Source organism: Paroedura picta, chromosome 10 (assembly GCF_049243985.1).
Source record: "Paroedura picta isolate Pp20150507F chromosome 10, Ppicta_v3.0, whole genome shotgun sequence".
NCBI classification, from domain to species: Eukaryota; Metazoa; Chordata; class Lepidosauria; order Squamata; family Gekkonidae; genus Paroedura; species Paroedura picta.
In genome coordinates this window covers 18,279,144-18,301,830 of record NC_135378.1, presented here as the reverse complement: position 1 = coordinate 18,301,830, position 22,687 = coordinate 18,279,144, and the positions used below count along the sequence as shown (strand labels likewise).

At 43.7% G+C, this 22,687-nt stretch overlaps 1 protein-coding gene and 1 long non-coding RNA gene across 10 annotated transcripts in view; one reads left to right on the top strand and one right to left on the bottom strand.

The window, feature by feature from the left end:
* The window catches only part of SLIT2 (slit guidance ligand 2), a 350,865-nt gene that overhangs the window by 312,294 nt on the left and 15,884 nt on the right, over window positions 1–22,687 (top strand). For 6 of the 9 annotated variants that reach the window (XM_077301587.1, XM_077301586.1, XM_077301594.1 and 3 more), the window contains 6 exons: window positions 3,746–3,870; window positions 6,852–6,949; window positions 9,603–9,742; window positions 15,261–15,287; window positions 19,298–19,391; window positions 22,456–22,593. In XM_077301587.1, coding sequence (XP_077157702.1) covers window positions 3,746–3,870; window positions 6,852–6,949; window positions 9,603–9,742; window positions 15,261–15,287; window positions 19,298–19,391; window positions 22,456–22,593 — 622 coding nt within the window. The remainder of the gene's footprint in view (window positions 1–3,745; window positions 3,871–6,851; window positions 6,950–9,602; window positions 9,743–15,260; window positions 15,288–19,297; window positions 19,392–22,455; window positions 22,594–22,687) is intronic. The other 3 variants (XM_077301591.1, XM_077301593.1, XM_077301585.1) reach the window with 1 other exon arrangement.
* On the bottom strand, window positions 13,202–19,048 carry LOC143819689 (uncharacterized). Its single transcript, XR_013225040.1, has 3 exons — window positions 18,870–19,048; window positions 15,194–15,268; window positions 13,202–13,305 (listed from the first exon to the last, which is right to left on the bottom strand). It is a non-coding gene; the product is annotated as an uncharacterized LOC143819689 (long non-coding RNA).

The window sequence follows — 22,687 nt, the reverse complement described above, 5'->3', positions numbered from 1 at the left end:
TGATCATGAGCCACAACACCATTTTAGGGCAGCGAGTGCCTGTTCACACGTGGCGGCCTAGTGTTTTGTATGATGGCTTGCACTTGATTTTTCCCACAAAACGAACTTGTGTATGATTTTTTTTAATACAGCAGAGCTCTGTGGATGGTGGACAAATCTGTGCTTTGTCTATGAAAAGTTTGCCCCCTGATATTAAAGATAAAACCATAGATCAGTAATTTCTCTCTGAAATAGAAACACACTGAGAGTCAATTTGGTGTAGTGGTTAGGAATGTGGACTTCTAATCTGTTTAGCTGGGTTTGATTCTGCGCTGCCCTACATGCAACCAGCTGGGTGACCTTGGGCTTGCCACAGCACTGATAAAGCTGTTCCGACTGAGCAGTAAATATCAGGGCTTTCTCAGCTTCACCTGCCTCACAGGGTGTCTGTTGTGGGGAGAGGAAAGGGGAGGCGACTGTAAGCCGCTTTGAGACTCCTTCGGGTAGAGAAAAGCGGCATATAAGAACCAACTCTTCTTCTTCTTCTTCTTCTACAATTCCTACGAAATAAAAATTCTCTCTGTTGGCTAGTACTTGTTTCCTTAAATAGGCCATGGTTATGTATTATAGAATCATAGAATCATTGTTGAAAGGGCCATAAAGGCCATCTAGTCCAACCCCCTGCTCAATGCAGGATCAGCCTAAAATATCCATGATAAGTAGCTGTTCAACCACTTAAAGACTACCAGTGAGGGGAACTCCCCACCTCCTTTGGCAGTTGATTATATTGCTGAACTACTATGATGGTGAAAATCTTTTCCTGATATCTAGCTGATACCATTCTGCACGTAGTTTAAACCTGTTACTGCAGGTCCTAACCTCTACTGCCAACAGGAACCACTCCCTGGCCTCCTTTGAGTGCCCTCATCGTATATCCTGTCCCAATAGATTGTCAAGGCCATTAGGGATTGTTATGGTTGGGCCATATGACCATGCCCCTTGAACATTCACACCCACTCCACTAGGGCTTTGGCTTCTTCAGCAGCTTTTCTGGATGGAGTGTCTTTGATAGAGATCTGCAGAGCCACTATTTGGACATCGACAAATTTGTATGTCACTATATTTTGGATGTGAAGGCGAGACATGAGAATTAAATTGTTCCAGTGAGGAAAGCATGCCCCATCACCTGGTGGGACTGCAGATAAGATTGATGATGAAATCAAGGCTCTACTTACCTGTATTTTTTGTTCATCAAGTATCTTCTATGCAGGCACACATACCCTCCCTCCTGCCCCTCTGCATTCTCTTTCTTAGGTGTTGCTAAAGGTACTGAGGGTGGAAACGGTGCTATTGCCTAAGGAAGTGGTGAGCTCCCCCTCACTGGCAGTCTTCAAGCAAAGGTTGGATACACACTTTTCTTGGATGCTTTAGGATGCTTTGGGCTGATCCTGCGTTGAGCAGGGGATTGGACTAGATGGCCTTTATGACCTCTTCCAACTCTATGATTCTATGATTCTATGATTCTATGATTCTATGATTCTATGATTCTATGATTCTATGATTCTATTCAAGTGCATATGATCTCTGGACAGGCATAAGTTTCTGGCTCTGGTGCACAGTGTCCCCTGGAAACTTTTAGCTGTAAGGGCTGGCAGGCCTTCTTTAGGATGGCAGGGCTTCTCATGAACAGTCCCCATTATGTGCCTACACAAAAGATACCCAATGAACAATAGTTACAGATATGTGCAACTTTGTGTTTTCCTCTCTTTCGATTCAGAAATGTGTGAATAAAGAAATACCACTGCCTCCGTCACATCTAGTTTATTTATAGTTCAATCTTTAGACCACCCTTCCCCAATGACCAGCTTGGGGTGGTTCACAACAATTCTACGCATTTAAAAATCATAAAACTATTAAAACATAATACCATGGATTCCATTACCACAATTTAGCTGGTGAATTTAGTTTCATATATAGGGAAGATCTCATGTTGGGTGGGGGGGACTTAGAGAGTAGAGTAGGAAGGCCCATATTATTTCTAACCCAGCTCAGCCTCAACCGTAGTCCTGGTGGAAGAGTGCCATTTTAGACACCCTGCAGAACTGATAGGGGCTATGGATCACCAGCAAGCTGATATTTGTTGAACATAGTGTTCTTCAGGGAACATATTGGGAGAGGATACACAGGGCCCAGACAATTGGGAGAGGATACACAGGGCCCAGACCATGCAAGGCTTTGTAAGTTAATACCATTGTCTTGAAACTCTGTCAGCAACCAGTACAATTATCAAAAGGCGTGTTGAATATGAGCCCTCTGAGGTTTCCTGATAAAGAGCCAGGCAGCCACATTTTGCACCACCTGTAATATCCAAGTCAGGGACTAGGGCAGTCCCGTGTAGAACAAGATACAGTAATCTAGTCTGGAGGTGACCATTTCATGGATCACTGTGGCTAGGTCTTCCAGGGTTAGTAGTTTTGCTTATTAATTTGTTTGTTTGTTTGTTTGATTTCTATACCACCCCTCTCAACAAGCAGTCTCAGGATGGTGTACAGTAATAATAATACAGTTAAAATCAGTATCCCTCCCCTCCCCTCCCCTCTTAAATACCCTGCCTCCACCAGGCTAACCAGACTGAGGATGGTCTAAAAAGTGGGGGGGGGGAGACAATGAGAAGGAGGGAGGCCTGCATAATTTGATCCGAAGTATCACAAGTTCCTTCCCTGTCTAGAAGATTTGGAGGTTTAATATCTGAATACCAAGCAAGCCCTTGCATCTCTCTCCCCCCTTCCAGTTTTTATTTGTGAAATCTGCAATCCAGTTTTATTTGTGAAAAATAAACAGGTGTTTAGCCCTGAAGAATTACATTAAAATCTGCATGAATCATTTTTTAAATCAATTTGAAAGGCATTCTTGATTAACCCCCATCGTTTTTATGGATTGGGGGGGGGGGGCAGGATAGACCTTTTTCAGACTGACTTTTTCTGTTGTTTTTTTCATCCAGCAGATAATTCCAGTTAGACATCTTTGTCAAATAAGCTAATGATGCACGGAATTTGAAGTGACTATGACTTTGTTAAACTTAAAAAAAAAAAAAAGAACACCGTTTAATGGCAACCTGTTAATGGTTAAGCTTTCTCTCGATTGAAAGTTCCTCTTATGCGGAAGTGTCTCCACTTTAATAACACTGTGGTGAACACTTCTATGTTCAGTAGCAAACACTCTCCCGGAATGTGGGAAACTCTACTAAGTTTGAAGGGTTTATTGAATGTGTGTGTTAAGGTTCAATTTGGTATCAGTTGCCTGGAGAAAAGCATGTTTTAAGTGAACTAAAATAAATGTGGTTTCGGGGCATTATGCCAAGCTGTTGCAATACACAGAACTGGACAGTAAGGAATTGCCTATTGCTCCCTTAAGACAGTTTTGACTGCTATGGGTCCATCTGTATTGGCACTCCCCACACAAACAAACAACTAATGTTTCTAGTAAACCGATGGACTGGGATTGCAACTGGCAAAGTAAAATAAGGATTCAGGTTTGTTGTGTGTGATACCAAAAGGCTCCTCTCCATTCATTAGCAAAAGCCATGCCCCATGAATGGCTCTGGGGTCTAAGGGCCTTCTTCATTCCACAACGAGCGATGGCAGCAAGTTTTAGCCAACTTCATCTTCCATTACAGCAGGCATCCAATGAAACCTTAGTGCTGCTAAGAAAGAAAGGAAAAAAGCAGAAGCAGCTTTTGTGACGATGAATTTCTGTTTCTTTGAAGGTCCGGTAGATGTCAACATCCTTGCCAAATGCAGTCCCTGCTTATCAAATCCATGCCAAAATGATGGGACGTGTAACAATGACCCTGTGGACTTCTATAGGTGCACCTGTCCCTATGGTTTCAAGGTAAGGATAGCATATGGACCAGAGCCAGGCTGTCTGACCCAGTAAATATGTATTCCACTTGGCAGGGCTTGGGGAGAGAAGGGATTCTCCCTGCCTTGTTGATCTGAGATCCTTCAGTGCTAGAAATCATAGAACTATTGAAGTGGAAGGTGCTATACAGGCCATCTAGTCCATCTACCTGCTCAATACAAGATCAGCCTAAAGCATCCATGGGAAGTATCTGTTCAGTTTAAAGACTGACAATGAAGGGGGGTTCACCACCTCCTTAGGCATCCTATTCCACTGCTGAACTGCTCTGACTGATTTTATATTCCTGATATCTAGTCAGTACCATTCTACATGTAGATTAAACCCATTATTGCAGATCTATCCTCTGCTGCCAAAAGGAACCGCTCCCTGCCCTCCTTGAAGTGCCAGACTTTCACAGACTTAGAGAGCCATCATGTCCCTTCTCAACCTCCTCTTATCCAAGCTAGGCATTCCCAAGTCTCTCAGCCTTTCCTCATAGGGTTTGGTCATCCTCATTGCTCTCCTCTGCATCCTCTCCGTTTTGAAGCATTTGGAACTGCACACAGGACGCCAGGTGTGGTCTGAACAATGTGGTATACAAAGGGAGTATGGCAGGGGTAGTCAAACTGCGGCCCTCCAGATGTCCATGGACTACAATTCCCATTCTCCTGGGAATTGTAGTCCATAGACATCTGGAGGGCCGCAGTTCGACTACCCCTGGACTATGGCATCTTATGATTTTAATTTGATGCCTCTATTGATACAGCCCAAGGCTACAGTCCCCTTTTTACCACCATATCATACTGCCTTCCCATATTTAGCTTATAGTCTACAAGTACCCTAAGATAAAGAGGCTAATTAGATCATTATACACACACACACACACACACACACAGTATTGGGGATCCAGCAGGGGTTCACTTCCTTCTAATTTCTTTTTTCTCAAGAGAGAACTAGCCTTATTAAGCAAATATAGAAGAATACAAAAACAATAGATACATCAAGCTTTGGTAACTAATGATACCAAGAGATTCTGTGGTATTATCAATAAAAGTATGGCCACTAAGACACCCCCTGTGTCCTCAGTTTGTCCTGCAGGCTGGGTTCTCCGCTATTCAAGCCTCTTCCAGGAGCAGCTACTTGTGAGGGGGATTGTCATTCCCTTCAACTTCTCTAAGTTGGATAATTGGCCTCTGGTAACTCCCAAGGAAGTCTCAGGCTTAATTACCCAGTTAAAAGGTGGATTGACAGCAGATCCAGATTCAGTGATTCCTGAAATCCGAATTGCTGAGCTTAACTAGTGGGCTATTCCTCTCACTTCACTCTTCACCACAGTGAACCACTCAGGCATTCTCCCTGAGGCTTGGCTAAATGCAGTTGTGATGCCCATTTACAAAAAAGGAAGTCAGACTCTTCCAGCTAATTATAGACCTATTAGTCTTCTTTCAGTTGTAGGGAAATTGTATACCAAATATTTAGCTAGCAAATTCAGGTCTTGGGTCTTGAGGGGCAATATTCTATTGCAATGTTAATAACTTAAAACTCAACTCCAACAAATCTAAGATGTCTTTGGGAAAGCATGGAAATCAGTGTACATCAGTGTTGTTATTCATGTTGTGATTGTTACCTGATATATTGTTGAGATGTTCTTTGACATTGTTGAAATTGATATATTGTTGAGATGTTCTTTGAAATTTGTGCAATGTTATAATTGTTGTAAAGTCCTATGTAAATTTGTGCAATGTTCCATGTAAACCGCCCAGAGCCATCGGGAAGGACGATATAAAAATCCAAATAAATAAATAAATAAATATATAGATGATCAGTAGAAGGACAAGAATTAGAACAGGTTAAGGTCCTTGAATACCTTGAAGTTCACTTCCACCAAAATAGTTCACGGTCAACTCATAAAACTATAACAATCTATGTCACTTGTGCTAGTACATCAGCCATTGCAAAATTTTACTTTAGTCAGGGCAATTTGTATATTCCATCTGCTGTTAAAGTATTTAATGCCAAAAGTTCAAAATGTTCTTGGAAATCACAATTACTTTAGATAAATTGTCTTCAAAGATCTAGTCCCTTTTTTTACATAAGATTCTGGGTCTACTGAAATGTGTCCCCTATGCTGCTTTATATCTTGAAATGGGTCAAAATCTCTTAACAAAATCTTGGATTATTGTCTATAAATTTTGATTTAAGGGTTCACTTCAGTAGTGAAGAGGGAAATCTGATTTGATAAATGCTGCAAGAATTTGAAACCTCTAGTTGAACCGTGGAGGTCACACTTAAAGAACTCTGTCTCAATTATGACCTCTTACTGTCTCAACCTGAGAGGTAGATCTTCTCTTGTATTAAAAAAGGCTAATTGAGTTAGATTACCAAAAATTAGTTATTGATGCTAATAAATCATGCTGTCCCTTGTCCTTTCGGTATCCTCTTCCATCTGGGCCAAATGGCCCCATACATCAGCATCCTAACTAACCCAAACCTGTGCAGAGTCATTTCACAAGCAAGGTTTAACGCAATGCCATCTGCAGTCCTGGAAGATATATTCCGAGGGATACCCTCAGGAGACAGATTATATCCATGTGGTGCTGGTGCTAATGAATCCTTAGCCCAGATAATATTTTACTGTGCCTTTTATGGCCCTCAACGTTCATTTTACATGGAGAGTTTTTAAGCTGAGAATTAATACCTCTGACTTAATTAAACATAGTCTTCTTGTCGATACGGTGCCTGAGAGACTTGAGAAGACAGCCAGTTTACTCATCAGAGTCACAGTTAATGTTTTATCTGGAATTTTATCAGTTTTATGTATTACTGTTAACTGGAATTCTTCTGCATAATGCCAATTAAGGTCTTGTGAATGTACCCCAAGATCACACACACAGGTCCAGAGGTTTCTTGCATGCACTGGGTTTGCCCTGCTTCCCCACGGTCTCATAACTGTGCCTTTTCTTTATTCCTAGGGCCAGGACTGTGACGTTCCAATTCACGCTTGTATCAGCAGTCCTTGTAAACATGGGGGGACTTGTCACTTAAAAGAAGGCGAAAAAGATGGATTTTGGTAGGTTGGGTTTTTTTTTATTCTGGAAATTCAGAAAGGAAAGCCTAAGTTCCTTAGAGAGGTATCTTTAGGACAGGCTTTCTCAGCCAGGTATTTATAAATTCCCGGGGTTTCTTGGTGGCCCGGAAATTCATATATATATATATATATATTTAAATCTGTTAGACATTTATCAGATGATATGACCATATATGGTCATGTTGATCCACGCCGTCCCCCCTCCCGAAATGGCAATGATGGGCCCGGAGGGAGTAGGAAGGGTAGGGGCCCTGGGTTTCCCAACCATATTGTGCACAATTGCGCCACTTCTGGGGATTCTCGGAGCCTGAAGAATGTTTCAGGGGTTTCTCAATGGTAAAAAAGTCAAGTAAGTCTGTTTTAGGGGGCAGGTGGGAATCCGTTACAATAGCCCACATCTTATAAAGCTTGGATCTGGCAACTCAATGAGAAAAGCCTTTAAGGCAGGGGTAGTCAAACTGCGGCCCTCCAGATGTCCATGGACTACAATTCCCAGGAGCCCCCTGCCAGCACTGGCAGGGGACTCCTGGGAATTGTAGTCCATGGACATCTGGAGGGCCGCAGTTTGACTACCCCTGCTTTAAGGCTTCTGGCAGTATTCCGGAAACTTTTACCCAGCATCAATCAGCTCTCCCTTTTTAAATACACTGTTATTCGTCAAGGCATAACAGGGCACGACAACGTGGTGTTGACTCCATTATGCTAATTAATAGCTTGCCAGATCCCTGCTGAAGAGCCTTGCCGTTCGGCTGTTGTTTTGTGCATTACATCAACAGACAGCCCGTAAATGATCAGACGTAAATCCCTGCGAAACAAACCAAAAAAAAAAAAAATTAATGATTCGTTGCCAAACCAGCACACCAGTGGATAAAACATGCTGTGAGCATTCTTAATCTAGAGTTCTTTAATCACACCGTACAATTACCCCAAATGTACTTCATGAATTATGAAACAGAGTTCTTTCTTTTTTTTTAAAAATAAATGGATGTAATAATTTCAAATAAACATGCTAATCCACTCCTCAAGCTTGTTCGAGGCGGTCTTGGATGCTTCTGTTCGTTAAGAAGTTATCCGTATGCTTCCACATCTAAATTTGGGGGCAAAGGTTTGGCCGTTTCCTGTAAGGAAATTAGTCTGATACATATTAATGATGAGAAGGCTCGTCAGGGTTCTAATTGTAGTTATCTGGGGACTTAAATGGGAGAGACATACTTGAGAACACGTTGTTTTGGTAGGATTTGTGCAGGACGATGTTATAGGGACTCTATATAGCAGGGGTAGTCAACCTGTGGTCCTCCAGATGTTCATGGACTACAATTCCCATGAGCCCCTGCCAGCAAACGCTGGCAGGGGCTCATGGGAATTGTAGTCCATGAACATCTGGAGGACCACAGGTTGACTACCCCTGCTATATAAGGTTGGGTGCTTCGGTGTTCGCAGCAGCTGTTCGCACCTGAAACAGCCAGTACCGCGAGGAAGGGGGAGGCAGGGGGGAGGCGTGCCAGCAGGTGCACACACACTGGCGCAGAGTTCCGCGCCTGCATGTGTGCACCCACTCCGCCACTCCCCCTCACAGCACAGTGCTGGCTGCTTCGGGCGCGAACGGCCGCTTTGGACACTGAAGCGCCCAACCCTAACTCTAAAAGTGACTCAAGAATTATGTAATAGGAAAATTGTTTTCTGCCTCCAAATAGCTAATATCTTATAGTAGTAAAGTCCCTGCTGTTTACATCCACGTATATGCAAAATACCATTGTCCTACATTTCTTCCCCGATGGTGTATCCCCTTTGATCATTTATACTTTCACAAATAAAGAATCACCATCCCCCACACTAGGAATCCGGTGCTGGTTTTGTAAGAACTTGAAACAACGTTTCTTTCCGTTCTTGGTTTTCACTATTTAAGTTCCAATTTTTTCCATAAACGTTTTGGTTTTGAAACTACTTTGTGGCATATTTTAAAAATTCAGGACCACTCCACTGAGCAGAGTGCTTCTTTTAGATTTTGGTTTGTGTTTGAAACCTTCTTTTGGTTTGTGTTTGAAACCTTCTTCCAAGCTAAGAAACCTTTCTCCAATTTTAGAGAGCCCTATCCTCACAGACAATAGGTCTGTCAGTGGGCACTAGCCAGAATGACTAAAGGAACCTCCATATACAGAGGCAGTCAACCGGTGCCAGAAGGCAACATCAGGGGAAGACCATGGTTTCTGTATCCTGCTGTTGGACTTCCAGGAAGTGGTTGGCCCCTGTGTGAAACAGGAGGCTGGACTTATTGGTCTGATCCAGCTGGGCACTTCTGATGTTCTTATGAAGGCCTTGGCCTCAGTGTCCTGTTGTTGGCCTTCTGGAGGAACTGGTTGGCCACTATGAGAGACAGGATGCTGAACTAGATGGACCCTCACTGGTCTAATCCATCAGGGCTCTTCTTATGTTCTGGACTCTAATCTGGAGAACCAGGTTTCCTTCTCAGATTAGAAGCTGCTGCTCTTAACCACCGCACCATGCTGGTACAATAAAAAGCAATCTGGCAAGGTGCGCACATGCAGTATTATGTTTAAGAATTCATTGTCTCTCTTGGCTTTATGCTTGACTTATCCCCTTGTTTGAAGAGTGAGTGGACTGTCCTCATTTGCAGGTGTGCCTGCGCAGATGGGTTTGAAGGTGAACACTGCGAGGTGAATATTGATGACTGTGAAGACAACGACTGCGAAAATAATTCTACCTGCGTAGATGGAATCAACAACTACACGTGCCTCTGTCCTCCTGAATATACAGGTAGGAAAGAAAAAGAGTGACTCAAGACGCTCTGTAGACCCATGCCAGAAATATGCTTTATTATTATTATATTTATCATTTATTTTCAAATTGATATGCCACCCTTCCCCGAGGGCTTAGGGCAGCTCACGACATATCATAGGATAAAACAATGAACAACAACAATAGCAACAACAACAACAACAACAACAACAACTGGTTCTTATATGCCACTTTTTTCTACCCGAAGGAGGCTCAAAGCGGCTTACAGTTGCCTTCCCTTTCCTCTCCCCACAACAGACACCCTGTGGGGTGGGTGAGGCTGAGAGAGCCCTGATATCACTGCCCGGTCAGAACAGTTTTATCAGTGCCGTGGCGAGCCCAAGGTCACCCAGCTGGCTGCATGTGAGGGAGTGCAGAATCGAACCCGGCATGCCAGATTAGAAGTCCGCACTCCTAACCACTACACCAAACTGGCTCTGATTAAAACACATGAAGGAATTTAAAACAATCAGGAAACTCGCCACCTTCTCTCTGTCTGGTAGGAGGGTGGGGGAGGTGAAGAGCTTTGTCATTCACTTCTGAACCAAGGTTTGTCATTCATGCAGGGAGTCCAGCTTGTTGGTGGTACTTACAGGACTCATCCGTAAGCCCAGGAGAACAGCTCTGACTTGCAGGTCCTGTGCAACTAAGTGCCACAGTGCCCTGATCTCACTTGGCAGTGTTCCGCCAGGCTGGTGCCAGGGCTGATGCCAGGGTTGTCTCTGGTTGAGGCCAATTTTACTTCTCTTGTAGCCAGTGACTGGAATGTAAAAATTATTTGCATGCTGGCAGAGGCTCATGGGAATAGTAATCCATGGACAACTGTAGAGCTACAGTTTGGCTACCCCTGGTATATACTATGCAGGATAATGACTGAAGTGGCAAAAGCATGGATAACCAGGTCCATATCTGGACCAAGAGTCCATCATTTCCTCAATGAGTCTGGATATCAGAGATCAGTTTTCTCACATGCAGCGGGAGTGTTTTGATCTTGGGTCTGAGTGACAGATTAACCACAGCCACATGAGTTGTAGCAGCTAGAAAAAGTTCAGAAGCTAAAGAATCCTCATGCGAGGAGAAATCCAGATAGCACTGGTTATATTTTGATTGTCCTTTTCTGGTTTGCCAATTACCAAAGAGAAAATTAAATTTTAAGTGTGATTCTTCCCCAGTTTACTGGTGGGGCATTCTGTTTTCAAAACGGTCTGTACATGAATTTTGAGAAATCGAAGATCATGACCTTCACTAAGGCCTGGAAAGTCTGTCCATCGAAAGTGGACACATGGACAACCTGTGGAGTTAGTCAAAAGCTTTAGATATTTGGTAGTTATCCATACACCGGAAAGCCGCCCTTACAGTGGCAAGGGACCAGCTAAGTGCCGTCTCATACTTTCACTTTCATAATGGGCACCAGTTTGTTCCAGCAGTGGTCCAACTCTTTCAGACAAAGGTTGCTAATCAACTTTTATATGGGATCCCAGTTTGGATTCAGGCTATTAACCCTGAACTGGACTGTATAGCTACAATTGTTCTGTGACATATTCTAGGCTTTCCAAATACGATCAGACTCTCCACTCTTTGATTGATTTTATTAAAATTGATTGGTGATTGATTTGATGCTCCAGCCTTTGTAATGAAATTGGTCTTCATCTGCGGTCAGCTGGAAAGCGGTCAACCAGTATTAAATTCTGGCTAAGACTTCATCATTCAGGTCCCCAATAGCCTTCTGCATGATTCATTAAGAAATCCTTTCCTTATCCAACATACAATCCATTCTCTAGGCCAGGGGTAGTCAACCTGTGGTCCTCCAGATGTCCATGGACTGCAATTCCCATGAGCCCCGGCCAGCATTTGCTCATGGGAATTGTGGTCCACCCCTGCTCTAGGCATCAAACTTGTTAATTATGGCGAGTCCCAAATTTTAAGTTTATTAAGCAAAGAATTTGGGATATTGAGAGACAGATTATTGTACTTGTTTCCCCCACTTTTTTGGTCTAACCTTTAGGATGTGGAGCCACATATATGGAAAACCTTATTAACCCACTCCACCATTGGGCCTTTATGCTTGCTAGATTAAACATCTTCCCATCAGCGGTACTCTCAGAAAGTTACAGTAATATTCCATTGGAGAATAGATTATGTGAATTTTGTCTATCGGAACCAGACTCAATATCAATTTTACTCCATTGTCCGTTGTACACTAGGCTTAGACATCAAATTATTGAACCTATTACCATAAATTTTCTTGGCTCTTCGGATAGGATTATTCAACATCCGCATGCCAATAAGTCCCTAGAAATAACGGAACCTGTAGCTGAATTTCTGGCTACAAAAGGGAAATTGGATATGTAAGAAATAATTCTAGATTACTGGAATAATTGATGTAAACAAATATTTCCTGAGTATATTAGGAAGAATGTGTAGAGCTGGTAACTATTCTAAGTTTTCATCTGTTATTATCTGTCACTATGATTTAATTTTTTGACCTTTAGTCTAGGTCAGTGGTCCCCAACCTGTGGGTCACAGCCCGGTGCCGGGCCGCGAAGGCCTTGGCGCCGGGCCACGGCTCCCTCTCCCCGCCCCCCCCCCGCAGTAAAAAACTTCCCAGGCCGCAAGCTTGCGGCCCGGGAAGCTTCTTACTGCGGGAGGGCGGGGAGAGGGAATCAGGGCTGTGCCTGCACATTGCGCATGCGCGGGCACGGGCACACATGCGTGGCATGTGCGGGCAGGCAGTTGCCCTGCCGGTCCCCAGCCTCAAAAAGGTTGGGGACCACTGGTCTAGGTAATTGGCACTATTCATTTATTTATTGGTAGACTCTCTTTTATATATTAAAGGTTTTGAATTTGAACTTGAAAAGATTTGGTCTCCTGTAAATAAAAGATTATCGTGGATAATGTATAAGGAATGGCAAACCAAGCCTGTTTGACCCAGGAGCTGTCTGTATTTTCTGATTTTCTCCCATGCATGAATACCCCATCTTCCGAAGGCTGAGTTATTAACTATACATTGTCCTGCCAATGGCCCAATAATATTCTGTGTCTTAGCTGCTCAGTCACTTCAATAGGTGCTCGATGGTCTCAGTCAATTTTAATACCACCGAAACCATTGCCCTTGGTCATCTGTAGGCAAACCCTACATGAGTAGTAGAAATGAAGCTGTGTGTAGAGAAACTGCATGTGTCAAATGAAGGCTTTAAGCTGGTAGAAAACACAAAACAATCTCCACAATACCGTCAGCTTTCTTTGAACTGGTCCAGGGTTTCTCAATTCATGTGCCAGCAGGCGGTTCAAGTGAGACACTGTTCAAACAGGCTGTGTATCGAGTGCTCACTGTACTATCGCTGTCTCTGTTCACCAGGAGTGTTCTTCCCCCCTCCAGCAGCCATGGTGGGAATGCCTGCTTGCACTTACGGTGCATCCGCGTATTCTCATCAGTTGTCCGTTGTGTTGAGGTTTTGCTGGGTGCAGTGATATTAAAAATCTGTTCTTTGCGTTTTCATCTTGCGGTTGATTTGCTGACTTGTTTTGTAGAGATTGTGTACCTTGGGGGAAACGAAGTGGCAGGAGGGATGGAGAAAAGGAAAATGATTCAGTAATCATTACTCAGAAGCTGGAGCTCAGGGGGGTATTAACCTCTTGAGCTCCTTCTGGCCACAATTGCATAAGCTGAGGTCTGTCTAGGACAGAGGATAATCCCATGCTGGCTTGTCACTTGTTGCTTCCCATTAGGGAGGACAGCTTCCTGGTGGGATCTGGGGAATCCCCTGGAATTACCATTCATTTCCAGGCTACAGAAATCAGTTCCCATTGATCAAATGGATGCTTTGGAGGGTGGACTTTGTACCCCTTTGGGGTCCCTGTGATCCCCAGGCTCCACCCACCTGGATCTGACAACCCTACCGCTATCCCATGTTGTTAATCAGGAAAGACCTGGCGAACCCTCTGCCCCCTCCTGATGCTTCTGTCCAGACTGGTAATGATACCATCAATAGAGTGGACAAGGCTGAGAACTATCTTAAGAATAAGGCTCTCCTCATGAAATGGGGGGGGGGCAGGTACTCCCTCCCCCTGTGCCATTGCTCCAATCAGGATCATGTCGCTCCCCGTGGCTTTTGTAAACAAAGTGAATTTAATCCCTAAAATGGTAAAGATGACACACACACACACCCCCAGCAAACTCAGGGACACAGTTGGGCTGATCCCAAGACCATTCTAGTTGGGCTGATCCCAAGACCATTCCAAAACTAGACACCCAGTGAAACGTGGACTTCTTCGACAGGTCATTGTTGACCAAGCTGTTTTTTTTTTCTTTTTCAAATGCAATTATTTCTCTAATTTCCAAGATAAGAGCCTGGGTTGTTGTTTTTTAAGTTTTCTTTTAAAGGCTGCCTCATCTGTTCTATTCACAGTTTACACTGTGAATAGTTTACACTGTAAACTATACACAGTTTACACTGTGAATCGGGTTCGAGTGAATAGGCTGGACTTATCTAATGCAGCAATGTTGTTTAAAGTGAAATAAATATTAACTTGGTTCATCCCTAGGATGAAAAACCACTGGGAAACCCATGTTTGGGGGTCATTCTTTGGTTTTGTGCCTTCAAGTTGCACCTGACCTATGGCAACCCTGTAGGGTTTTCAAGGAAAGAGATGCTCAGAGGTAATTTGCCATGGTCTGTGTGGTCTTATTCTTCAGTGGTCTTCCATCCAAATACTAAGCAGAGCTGACCATGCTTAGCTTCTGAAATCTGACAAGATTGGGCTATTCTTTGTGCCTTCAAATTCTAACTCTAGCTGGATAGACTTGGTAGACTTTGATTTTTTACGTTTTTGAAAAAACCTGAGTGCCCTCTAGCGGGGAATACACAAAGTACTAACAAGCTAAATGTGCCGGTCTTTGTTGGTTTGTTTGAAAGCCAACAGTTTTGAAGTACTACCTGCTGTTCGCTTGAAAGTATTGCTCACCTTTGGTCCCAACCGAATACTGTTTTAGCACTAGAAACCAACTACATTGCCATGTGCATTTTCTGCAGACCAAAATCACAGAAAAACAATATGGACTTAGAGCAGACAGTTAGATGAAACGTTTGGAGATGAAATACTTTGCAAATCCTCTACCGTTATTTCCTGTGGCCTTAAAACTCTGTCTGACTTTCTTAACATAGTCATGTTTTTAATCCTCAGTCTTTATGAATGTCAGTGCACAGTTCTGTAGATTACCTGGTCATTTCTTCTGCTGTTTGTTGCCATCCACTATTAAGACTCCAAATACCTTTGGTCTATCAATAATGTTCTTTCTCGGGCCGGCAGTGGTACATACTACTTGTGTCTGTTTTGTTCTGCGGGGGTGGGGGTGGGGGATAAAAGCAGGCTTCACTCTTGCTTCTCTGACTTGGCTTCCCTGCTGCTGTTAATTGTGCATTAACTTACTTTGTGCTGTGCTTTCGGGCGGCAATGTAAACAGTCTCTTTGTCTCTTCTGTCTTTGTCACCACAAGCTGCTAATCTGAATGAAGTGGAAAAAGGTCAGTTGCCTTTTTAAGCCTATTTTCCCAACCTTGGTCTCTCAATTTCTCAGGTGTGTGCACTCCTGCCACTGAAATGGCCAACAAGAACTGACATTTAGGACACTTGGTCCCAAATTATTCCAGTTCTTGTAATTGTGTCTTGGCGCTGTTCTGCATGTGGATCTTGATATTCCAACACAAATTGCTTCAAAACTGATGGACACGTTTCTGATCTACTTAATGAGTCTGAAGTTTGCCAGTCAAGCAAAGGAAGGGTTCATTTTACCAAGTATTAACACCCATTTACTGAGGAGTCAACATTTGTAGGATTGGTTCCCCCCTTTAAATTAATGAACATGGTTTAGAGTGATTGTTTCGGTGTGTGCTGGTGGGGGAGGGGCATATTGTTGTTTTTTAAAGAAAACTTTAATGATACAAACTGTCTTATGCAGTCTTTTTCAATCAGGGTTCCATGAAAGGATGTTCCTGGGCCCGTCTGAAGGCCCCAGGTCGCTGCCAGCCGGGCGGGTGGGCGGGGGCCTTCTCCTGGCCCCAGGAACTGCCTCGCCGCCTTGCAGACGCAGCGAGGCTGTTCCTGGGCCTGGCTGAAAGCCCTGCCTGCTAGCGCCCGCTGTATTTTGCTTACAGCGGGCTTTAATTCTAGTAAAATATAAACTCATAATGATCCACAAAACAAGACATACTAGAATTCAGCCACTGCCCCTTGAGAGCAGTTTCACAGATCTGCTTCTAAAGGTAACCTCACAAAAAGGTCCCCATAGAAGGGAATCTCCATTTGGAGATCATTCTAGAGTACCCAGCAATGGATTGCCCCTAGTTAAATGATTCCATCTCATTCAATGCAGGGGGAATGGAGCAGGTGCCTGATCCGATGTCATTAGGTGACATCATGATTCCATTATTCTCTAAGGGGGACATTTTAGGGGCACTGGAGTGGCTTTTTACATCCCAAATGACACCATAATTGCAAGGAATCTGGTGCTCCTTGTCCACTAAAAACTACTTGTGGTTTTATTTATTTATCTATTTTTATTTGATTTTTTACTTGCCACTCCCAAAACTGTCTCACAGTGAATTACAACCTTTAAACCCACAGTAAAATAATAAAACACTCCCCATTAATGTATTCCCTCCCAGCAATAAAACAAACAAATTGGGAAAATGGGTCCAGTTCTCTGGATCCCTGAAAAAGAGCTTGTCCCTACCAAGGAGGGAGGGAGAAGGAGCCAGACAGACCTGCAGCTCTACTATGCCTTGAAGTTGGCTTGTGCAGGCCGTGAATTGCCTTTCTTGGACCAGGGAAGACTCACATTAGCCGAAAACCATCTTCCCCAAACTGGGAGAAATGTTTCCTCTCTTCCCCCCACCATTGCCTAGGAAACCTGTTTTGCGGAGGGGGGGGCGGGGCTGAGATCCTTAATATGCCAACACCAGATATTCCTGATTTTTTTTAGAAATACACTGCACCCTAAAAAGATCCCTTGATCCCCCATGGGAAAAAGTCCCATAAATGCAGGAAATCCAGATGGAGAGGCAGATATAAACCTGAACCAGCATAGAGATTATGGTATTTCTGCCCCATCCCCATTCCAAATCCCAATTTTATTGATTTGTTCTGTAAAATGCACACCACTAGACTTCAAGCTGTATTTTCGGTTTATAATGTCGGTGTGATACAGCATTCTTGACATCTATGACCTAGTTGAGTTGGTTGTCATCTGTACAGTTTAGAACAGCCTCACCTATTACAGATTGGTCATTTGGTCCCCCCTGTCTCAACAGCATCAAAGGGGAGAGATCAGTGAGCCCCTAAAAATGATACTCTTTGCTCCTTTGGCACAACCAGCAAGCCCCATGCTAAGGAAATGTATGGCGGTGAAGAAGCACTATCTCCACCTCCAATGTCCTGCCCTCACACCCACCTCCCTCTCCCTTCTTCCCCATAACGAGTTTTTATTGTTTTTTAAGCAAATTGCCTGGAATAGGCATTGATCATGCAGGCAAAACAAACAAACAAAAATTCCCCTACAGTTTAAACACAATGCATACCTCTTTAAAGTTTTTTCCCCCATGATCAGGAATGATTCTTCCCCTCCCCCCCCCATCAGAGGACTCACTAAGGGCCCGATCCGGCCGCCTGTGCTTTGGCGCCCATGAAAGTCCATAATAGAATATGGAGAAAGGGGATTGGCTGCTTGGCTTGATTGACAGGCAGAAGAGAGTTGCCTGTAAAGTGTGTAGCGCTCTTCTGCCATTTCAAGCAGGCATGCAGAGTGCAAGGAGCGTGGGAAGGAGGCAGGCAAAAGTGAGAGAGCCGGAAGGTGAGGAATGGACGAAGGCAGGATATTTTTTAGCACTATGCTGTTTCGCTGGTGTTATTTAAAATGTGCAGAATTGCCCTCAGTATTCCTGATTATTCCCAAATCCCAGTACTGATATTGGTATTTGGGTAGATCAGCATATAAAGGGGGGGGGGGATATACCTGAACCCAAACAATCCTGAGCTTTTTGTACATATCTGTTCAGCTTATTGGAAGCAGAATTCTGTCAACTGTATACCTCTTAATGTGTCATGTGAATGCTTATGAAAAGAGTTTCAGATGACATTTGGCCTGTTAAGACAATATGAAATGTAGCCTTTCCAATGTGACTGAGCACTGTAGCCACAGGTCATGACAGAAAGTGGAATGGTGCATAGGAGGAAAAAGTACCACAGGTGGTGGGAACAGTGACGAATGGCTGCCAGAAAGAAGGAACAGAAAAAATAACTTTAAAAAGGAAGGCAGTCCTGATACTGCACTGAACTTCTGGTATTACAAAATCTGGGACAGAGAAAGTGTTCTTGCCTTATTCACCAACTGTATGATTGCTAACTCTTTGTCAAAGAAGTGCTGAGGGAACAGGAATGGGTCAAGAGAACTATTGATAAATCTCTAAAGGAACCTCACTTTAGCCTTATTTGCTTTTGTTGCTAAGAGCCTGGAAGCTGGTTTCCCACAGCTCCTTCCATGGAATTCCAGTAAGGGATATTCCAAAATGCATGTGCTGAAGAGGGGACAGGGGAAGAAGCAATGAGGGGGAAACAAACTCCCCCAAAAGACATTTGTAATGAAAGAGGGATATTTAATATATGTTGTATGTTTAAGATAATGGGAAGGGGAGGAGCATATTTGTGCTAAATCAGATGAGCTTTTATCATCCAGCTGTATTGCCCTATGATTTGTTGGTTGTTCTGCCAAGCTAGTAAGCTGACCATCTGAACATCTGAACATATAAATAAAACGGTAAGAGGGAGTTGGTAGGAGTTGGGACTCACTACCTAACCGCAATCATGTAGGCTGTCTCAGCTGTCCCATCCTTAATTGGCTGTCCATCCAACCAACGGCCCATCAGGAAGGATGTCCTGCCCCTGGCTGCATCCCCCTCCAACTTCTTCCATCTGGAAGAAGTGTCAGCCCACGGTAAGCTAACGGGAGCTGGTAGGGAGGGCAAAGGCCTGGGACTGTGGGCTTGGGGGGGAGAGAAGGAGCCCCTGACAGCACTCCCCCTCCCCCTGAGCAGCCCTGGCCACAGCCTTACCAGGTTTCAGCAAGCCTGCCGTGGGGGGGGGGAAAGGCTAGTGCCCATTGTATTTTCCATTACAACGGGCTTTTCGGCTAGTTTATCATAAATCCGATCATCTTTGCTTGGGAATGATCACGCAGAAGTTGCCTTGTGTGGAACTTGCAGGCCCCCGCTTTACCTGATGACTCAGAGCCATAACAAACAAGTTAAGTGGCACCTGTGCATTCCGAAAATAAGCTGCCGCAAAACATTAACGGTTGTGAAAAGCAAAATTGCACCAAGAGAGAGGATTCTTTTTGCCAAATGCTCCTTCGGCTGATGTCATAGGACCCACTTGGCACTAGCTCCTGCGAGTTGCTATAGAAATAAATAGCCTCCCCGGTTTGCTTCTCAGGTCCCGTGGTGACCCCTCTTTCTGTTAACTTGGATGTATTTTGTTGCAGGTGAGCTCTGTGAAGAGAAGCTGGATTTCTGTGCCCAAGACCTGAACCCCTGTCAGCATGACTCAAAGTGCATCCTGACTCCCAAAGGATACAAGTGAGCCCGGCTTCTCTATTGTCTACTTTGTTTGTGTTTTTTTAATCGGGCCTTTGTTCTCCTGAATGGCCACGGGCTTGGTTTTCTTGTGGGTGAATTGGGCTGTCAGTCCTCATTCAAGGGAGTTGTGATCACCGAAGAATGGCTCAATAGATGTCTCCCTCGGCTTGCCCGAAGCTCCCCACCCCCGCCCCGTGTAATAACACGAAGATTCCCTGTTGAGTGACCGGTTTCCTAGCAGTGTGGATTAAGCCGGAACAATGAAGAATGGAAAGTTCTCTGTGTCAATCCTCCCAAAACCCTTTCAGTGACTTGGACTAGGACTTGAATAATTACGTTAAATTAAAGCTGGATTATGAAGCTGTAATTACAAGATGGGTTCTTAGCAAGACACATTGGAAACCATTATGCAATGAGGAGGTTCATCACCAGGAAGGCTAATCTTTAATTAAATGACATCCTGATGATCATTAATTAGTATGCGCACTTGAAAAGTGGGTTTTAATGGACTTGAGATGAGTAGATTTAGGGAACCCGCTGCTCTGAACTGCACCTGTTTTCGTGTGCTAGGTTTTGTTGAGGCAAAATTATATTAGGCCACTTGCAAAACTTCCACATTTAAACACCAGCTTGTCCTTTAAATTGTCAGCATTAATTTATGCTTGTGTGTGAACTTGTGCAATTTGTATTTCAATGAGTTTTACTAAACAAGCTTACCTCCTAGAATTCAGTTCAGTATCAATTTAGAAACAAACAAGATTTTTTTGGGGGGGGGAATAAGGTAAGGTAAAGGTAAAGGTATCCCCTGTGCAAGCACCGAGTCATGTCTGACCCTTGGGGTGACGCCCTCTAGCGTTTTCATGGCAGACTCAATACAGGGTGGATTTCCAGTGCCTTCCCCAGTCATTACCGTTTACCCCCCAGAAAGCTGGGTACTCATTTTACCGACCTCGGAAGGATGGAAGGCTGAGTTGACCTTGAGCCGGCTGCTGGGATTGAACTCCCAGCCTCATGGGCAAAGCTTTCAGACAGCTGCCTTACCACTCTGCGCCACAAGAGGCTCTGGGGATAAGGTACTGAGAGTCAAAGTGCCTTTCAGAACATGAAAGGAGTATTGATTTGCCAAGACTCTTACCCCAAAAATCTTGCTGGACTCTGATGCTATGGGGCTCAAATCTGGCTCTACTGCCACAGTCTAATACAGCCACCTTCAGAAACTGTGGTTACTTTATGTACATCAGAGCATCACAGATGGACACAACTGGAGAGAGAGGCCACCAAAAAAGACACAGTCCACCTCAGCCTGAAAATATTGTGAGAAAACATTGCCCTCCCCCCTCACACACACACACATACAATTTTTTAAAATTTATTTTCTTGCTGGAAAAAAATAGAAAATTGCAGGGGGGATTATTGAAAGCAAAGTGTAACTCGTTTTCAATTCACCTTTCTCACCACAACTTATGGCAACAGCTGGTAGGGCAAGAGACATTCAGAGACTGTTTGCCATTGCCTGCTTCTCTGTAGCAACCCTGGACTTCTTTGGCGGACCCTGCTTAGCTTCGAAGAGCTGATGCGATTGAGCTAGCTCAGGCCTGTATGATGTCTACTAGGAAATGCATGTTATGTCTTTCGCAATCAAGAGCCAAGGCAGCTCACAAACCAAGAAGCCTCTACAAATAAGGAGCTAAAGCTGGTTCCACACAAACCATTTCATCTGCCATGGTTTGTTCACTTGGTATTTATGGCCCAACCAGATAACTTAGTGGAAGGTATGGAATTCCACTATTTACTGTCTGGTGCTCACCTCCCCACAATTGTAGTAGTTCACTCCTTCTAAGAAGGAAACCACGGTGCCAGGCTGTCCTATGTGGACAACCAAAGATCAGCTGAAACATTCTTCCAAACAAATAAACAATAAATAAATCCATCTCTTCTCCTTCAAGCCTGATGACTTCTTTTGTTGGCGTTTCAATACATAGTTGATTATCAGCGGGGGTCAAGAATGGGATGAGGAATATTAGTTTGACTTTGTATCAAGTCATCGTTGAGGTCCTATACCCAGTTACGTATTCAAATACCTATCTTTATTCTTGACTACTAGTATTATTATTTGCATTTAAGTCACAGCTGACTGGTGGAGAGTCTCCATCAGTCATCTGTGACTTAAATGCAAATAATAATGAGGGACTACTAAGGAACACCAGGTCCGCTACACAGAGGAAGGCCATAGCACACCATCATGCCTCCATTATAGAAGCCCTACAAGCCCTATAATGCCTCCACTATTAGCCAAGGCCAACCCTGCTTAGCTTCTGAGATCTGACAAGGTCAGGCTAGCTAATATGTTCTAAATAAAGATCTTGTTTCTATGATCTGGAATTTTAAAAAAGGAGCTAGAATTTTGTAGGTAACCTAGTCAAACTTTGATAAAACCTTGGAGACTAACAAAATATTGCTCCAGCATCAGTGTTTCCCGAGTCAAGAGTTCACTTCATCAGAATTTGTATCTCATTTTTCATCTCTGTCGTCGATGAAAAATTCATTTCCGGCCAGGCTCACCTGATGTAAGCATACTGCTGGTTCTAGCGGTGTTTGCAATGGGAAAAAAAAGTTTAACCTCAAAGCAAAATCTTATCATATTTGTCTGGGTCCCCCAACTGAAGGCTTTATGTATTTGCTCGTTTTGAAAATTCTGTATGTAACTACAGTTCCAGGAAGAGCTGTCAGAATGATTCATGGGAGCCCTCACGATGTACCCTCTGAATATTTGATATAATGTCAGATAATGAGACAGAATAGCAAACAAGACATAACCTACATGCATTAACTTGTGGTCTCTCATGTAAAGCAAGGTCTTCAATCAATATATCAGCTTTTAGAAGCAAGCTGTTGCAGGGCTGTTTTTGTTTAAGGTCCAGTGCGGCACAGCACATCCTGAAAACTCGTTAATATTTTTCCCTAAGCACCGCTGCCTTTTAAATTACATCAGTGTCATCTTGCTCTTAAGCCTACTACTAAATTGTTAAGCACTGCACTTGTGTTTTTTTTTTCCATTCTATAGATGCGATTGCACGCCTGGCTACGTAGGAGAACATTGTGATATTGACTACGATGACTGCCAAGACAATAAGTGTAAAAATGGAGCGCATTGTACTGACGCAGTGAATGGTTATACGTGCATATGCCCTGAAGGGTATAGGTGAGAACTAATTGGTCGGCTTCACCAGAAATGCTACATGCCTATTGCTACATCTGAAGAGTGGCTTTTGTGATGTAATTGTGTCTTTGTTTGC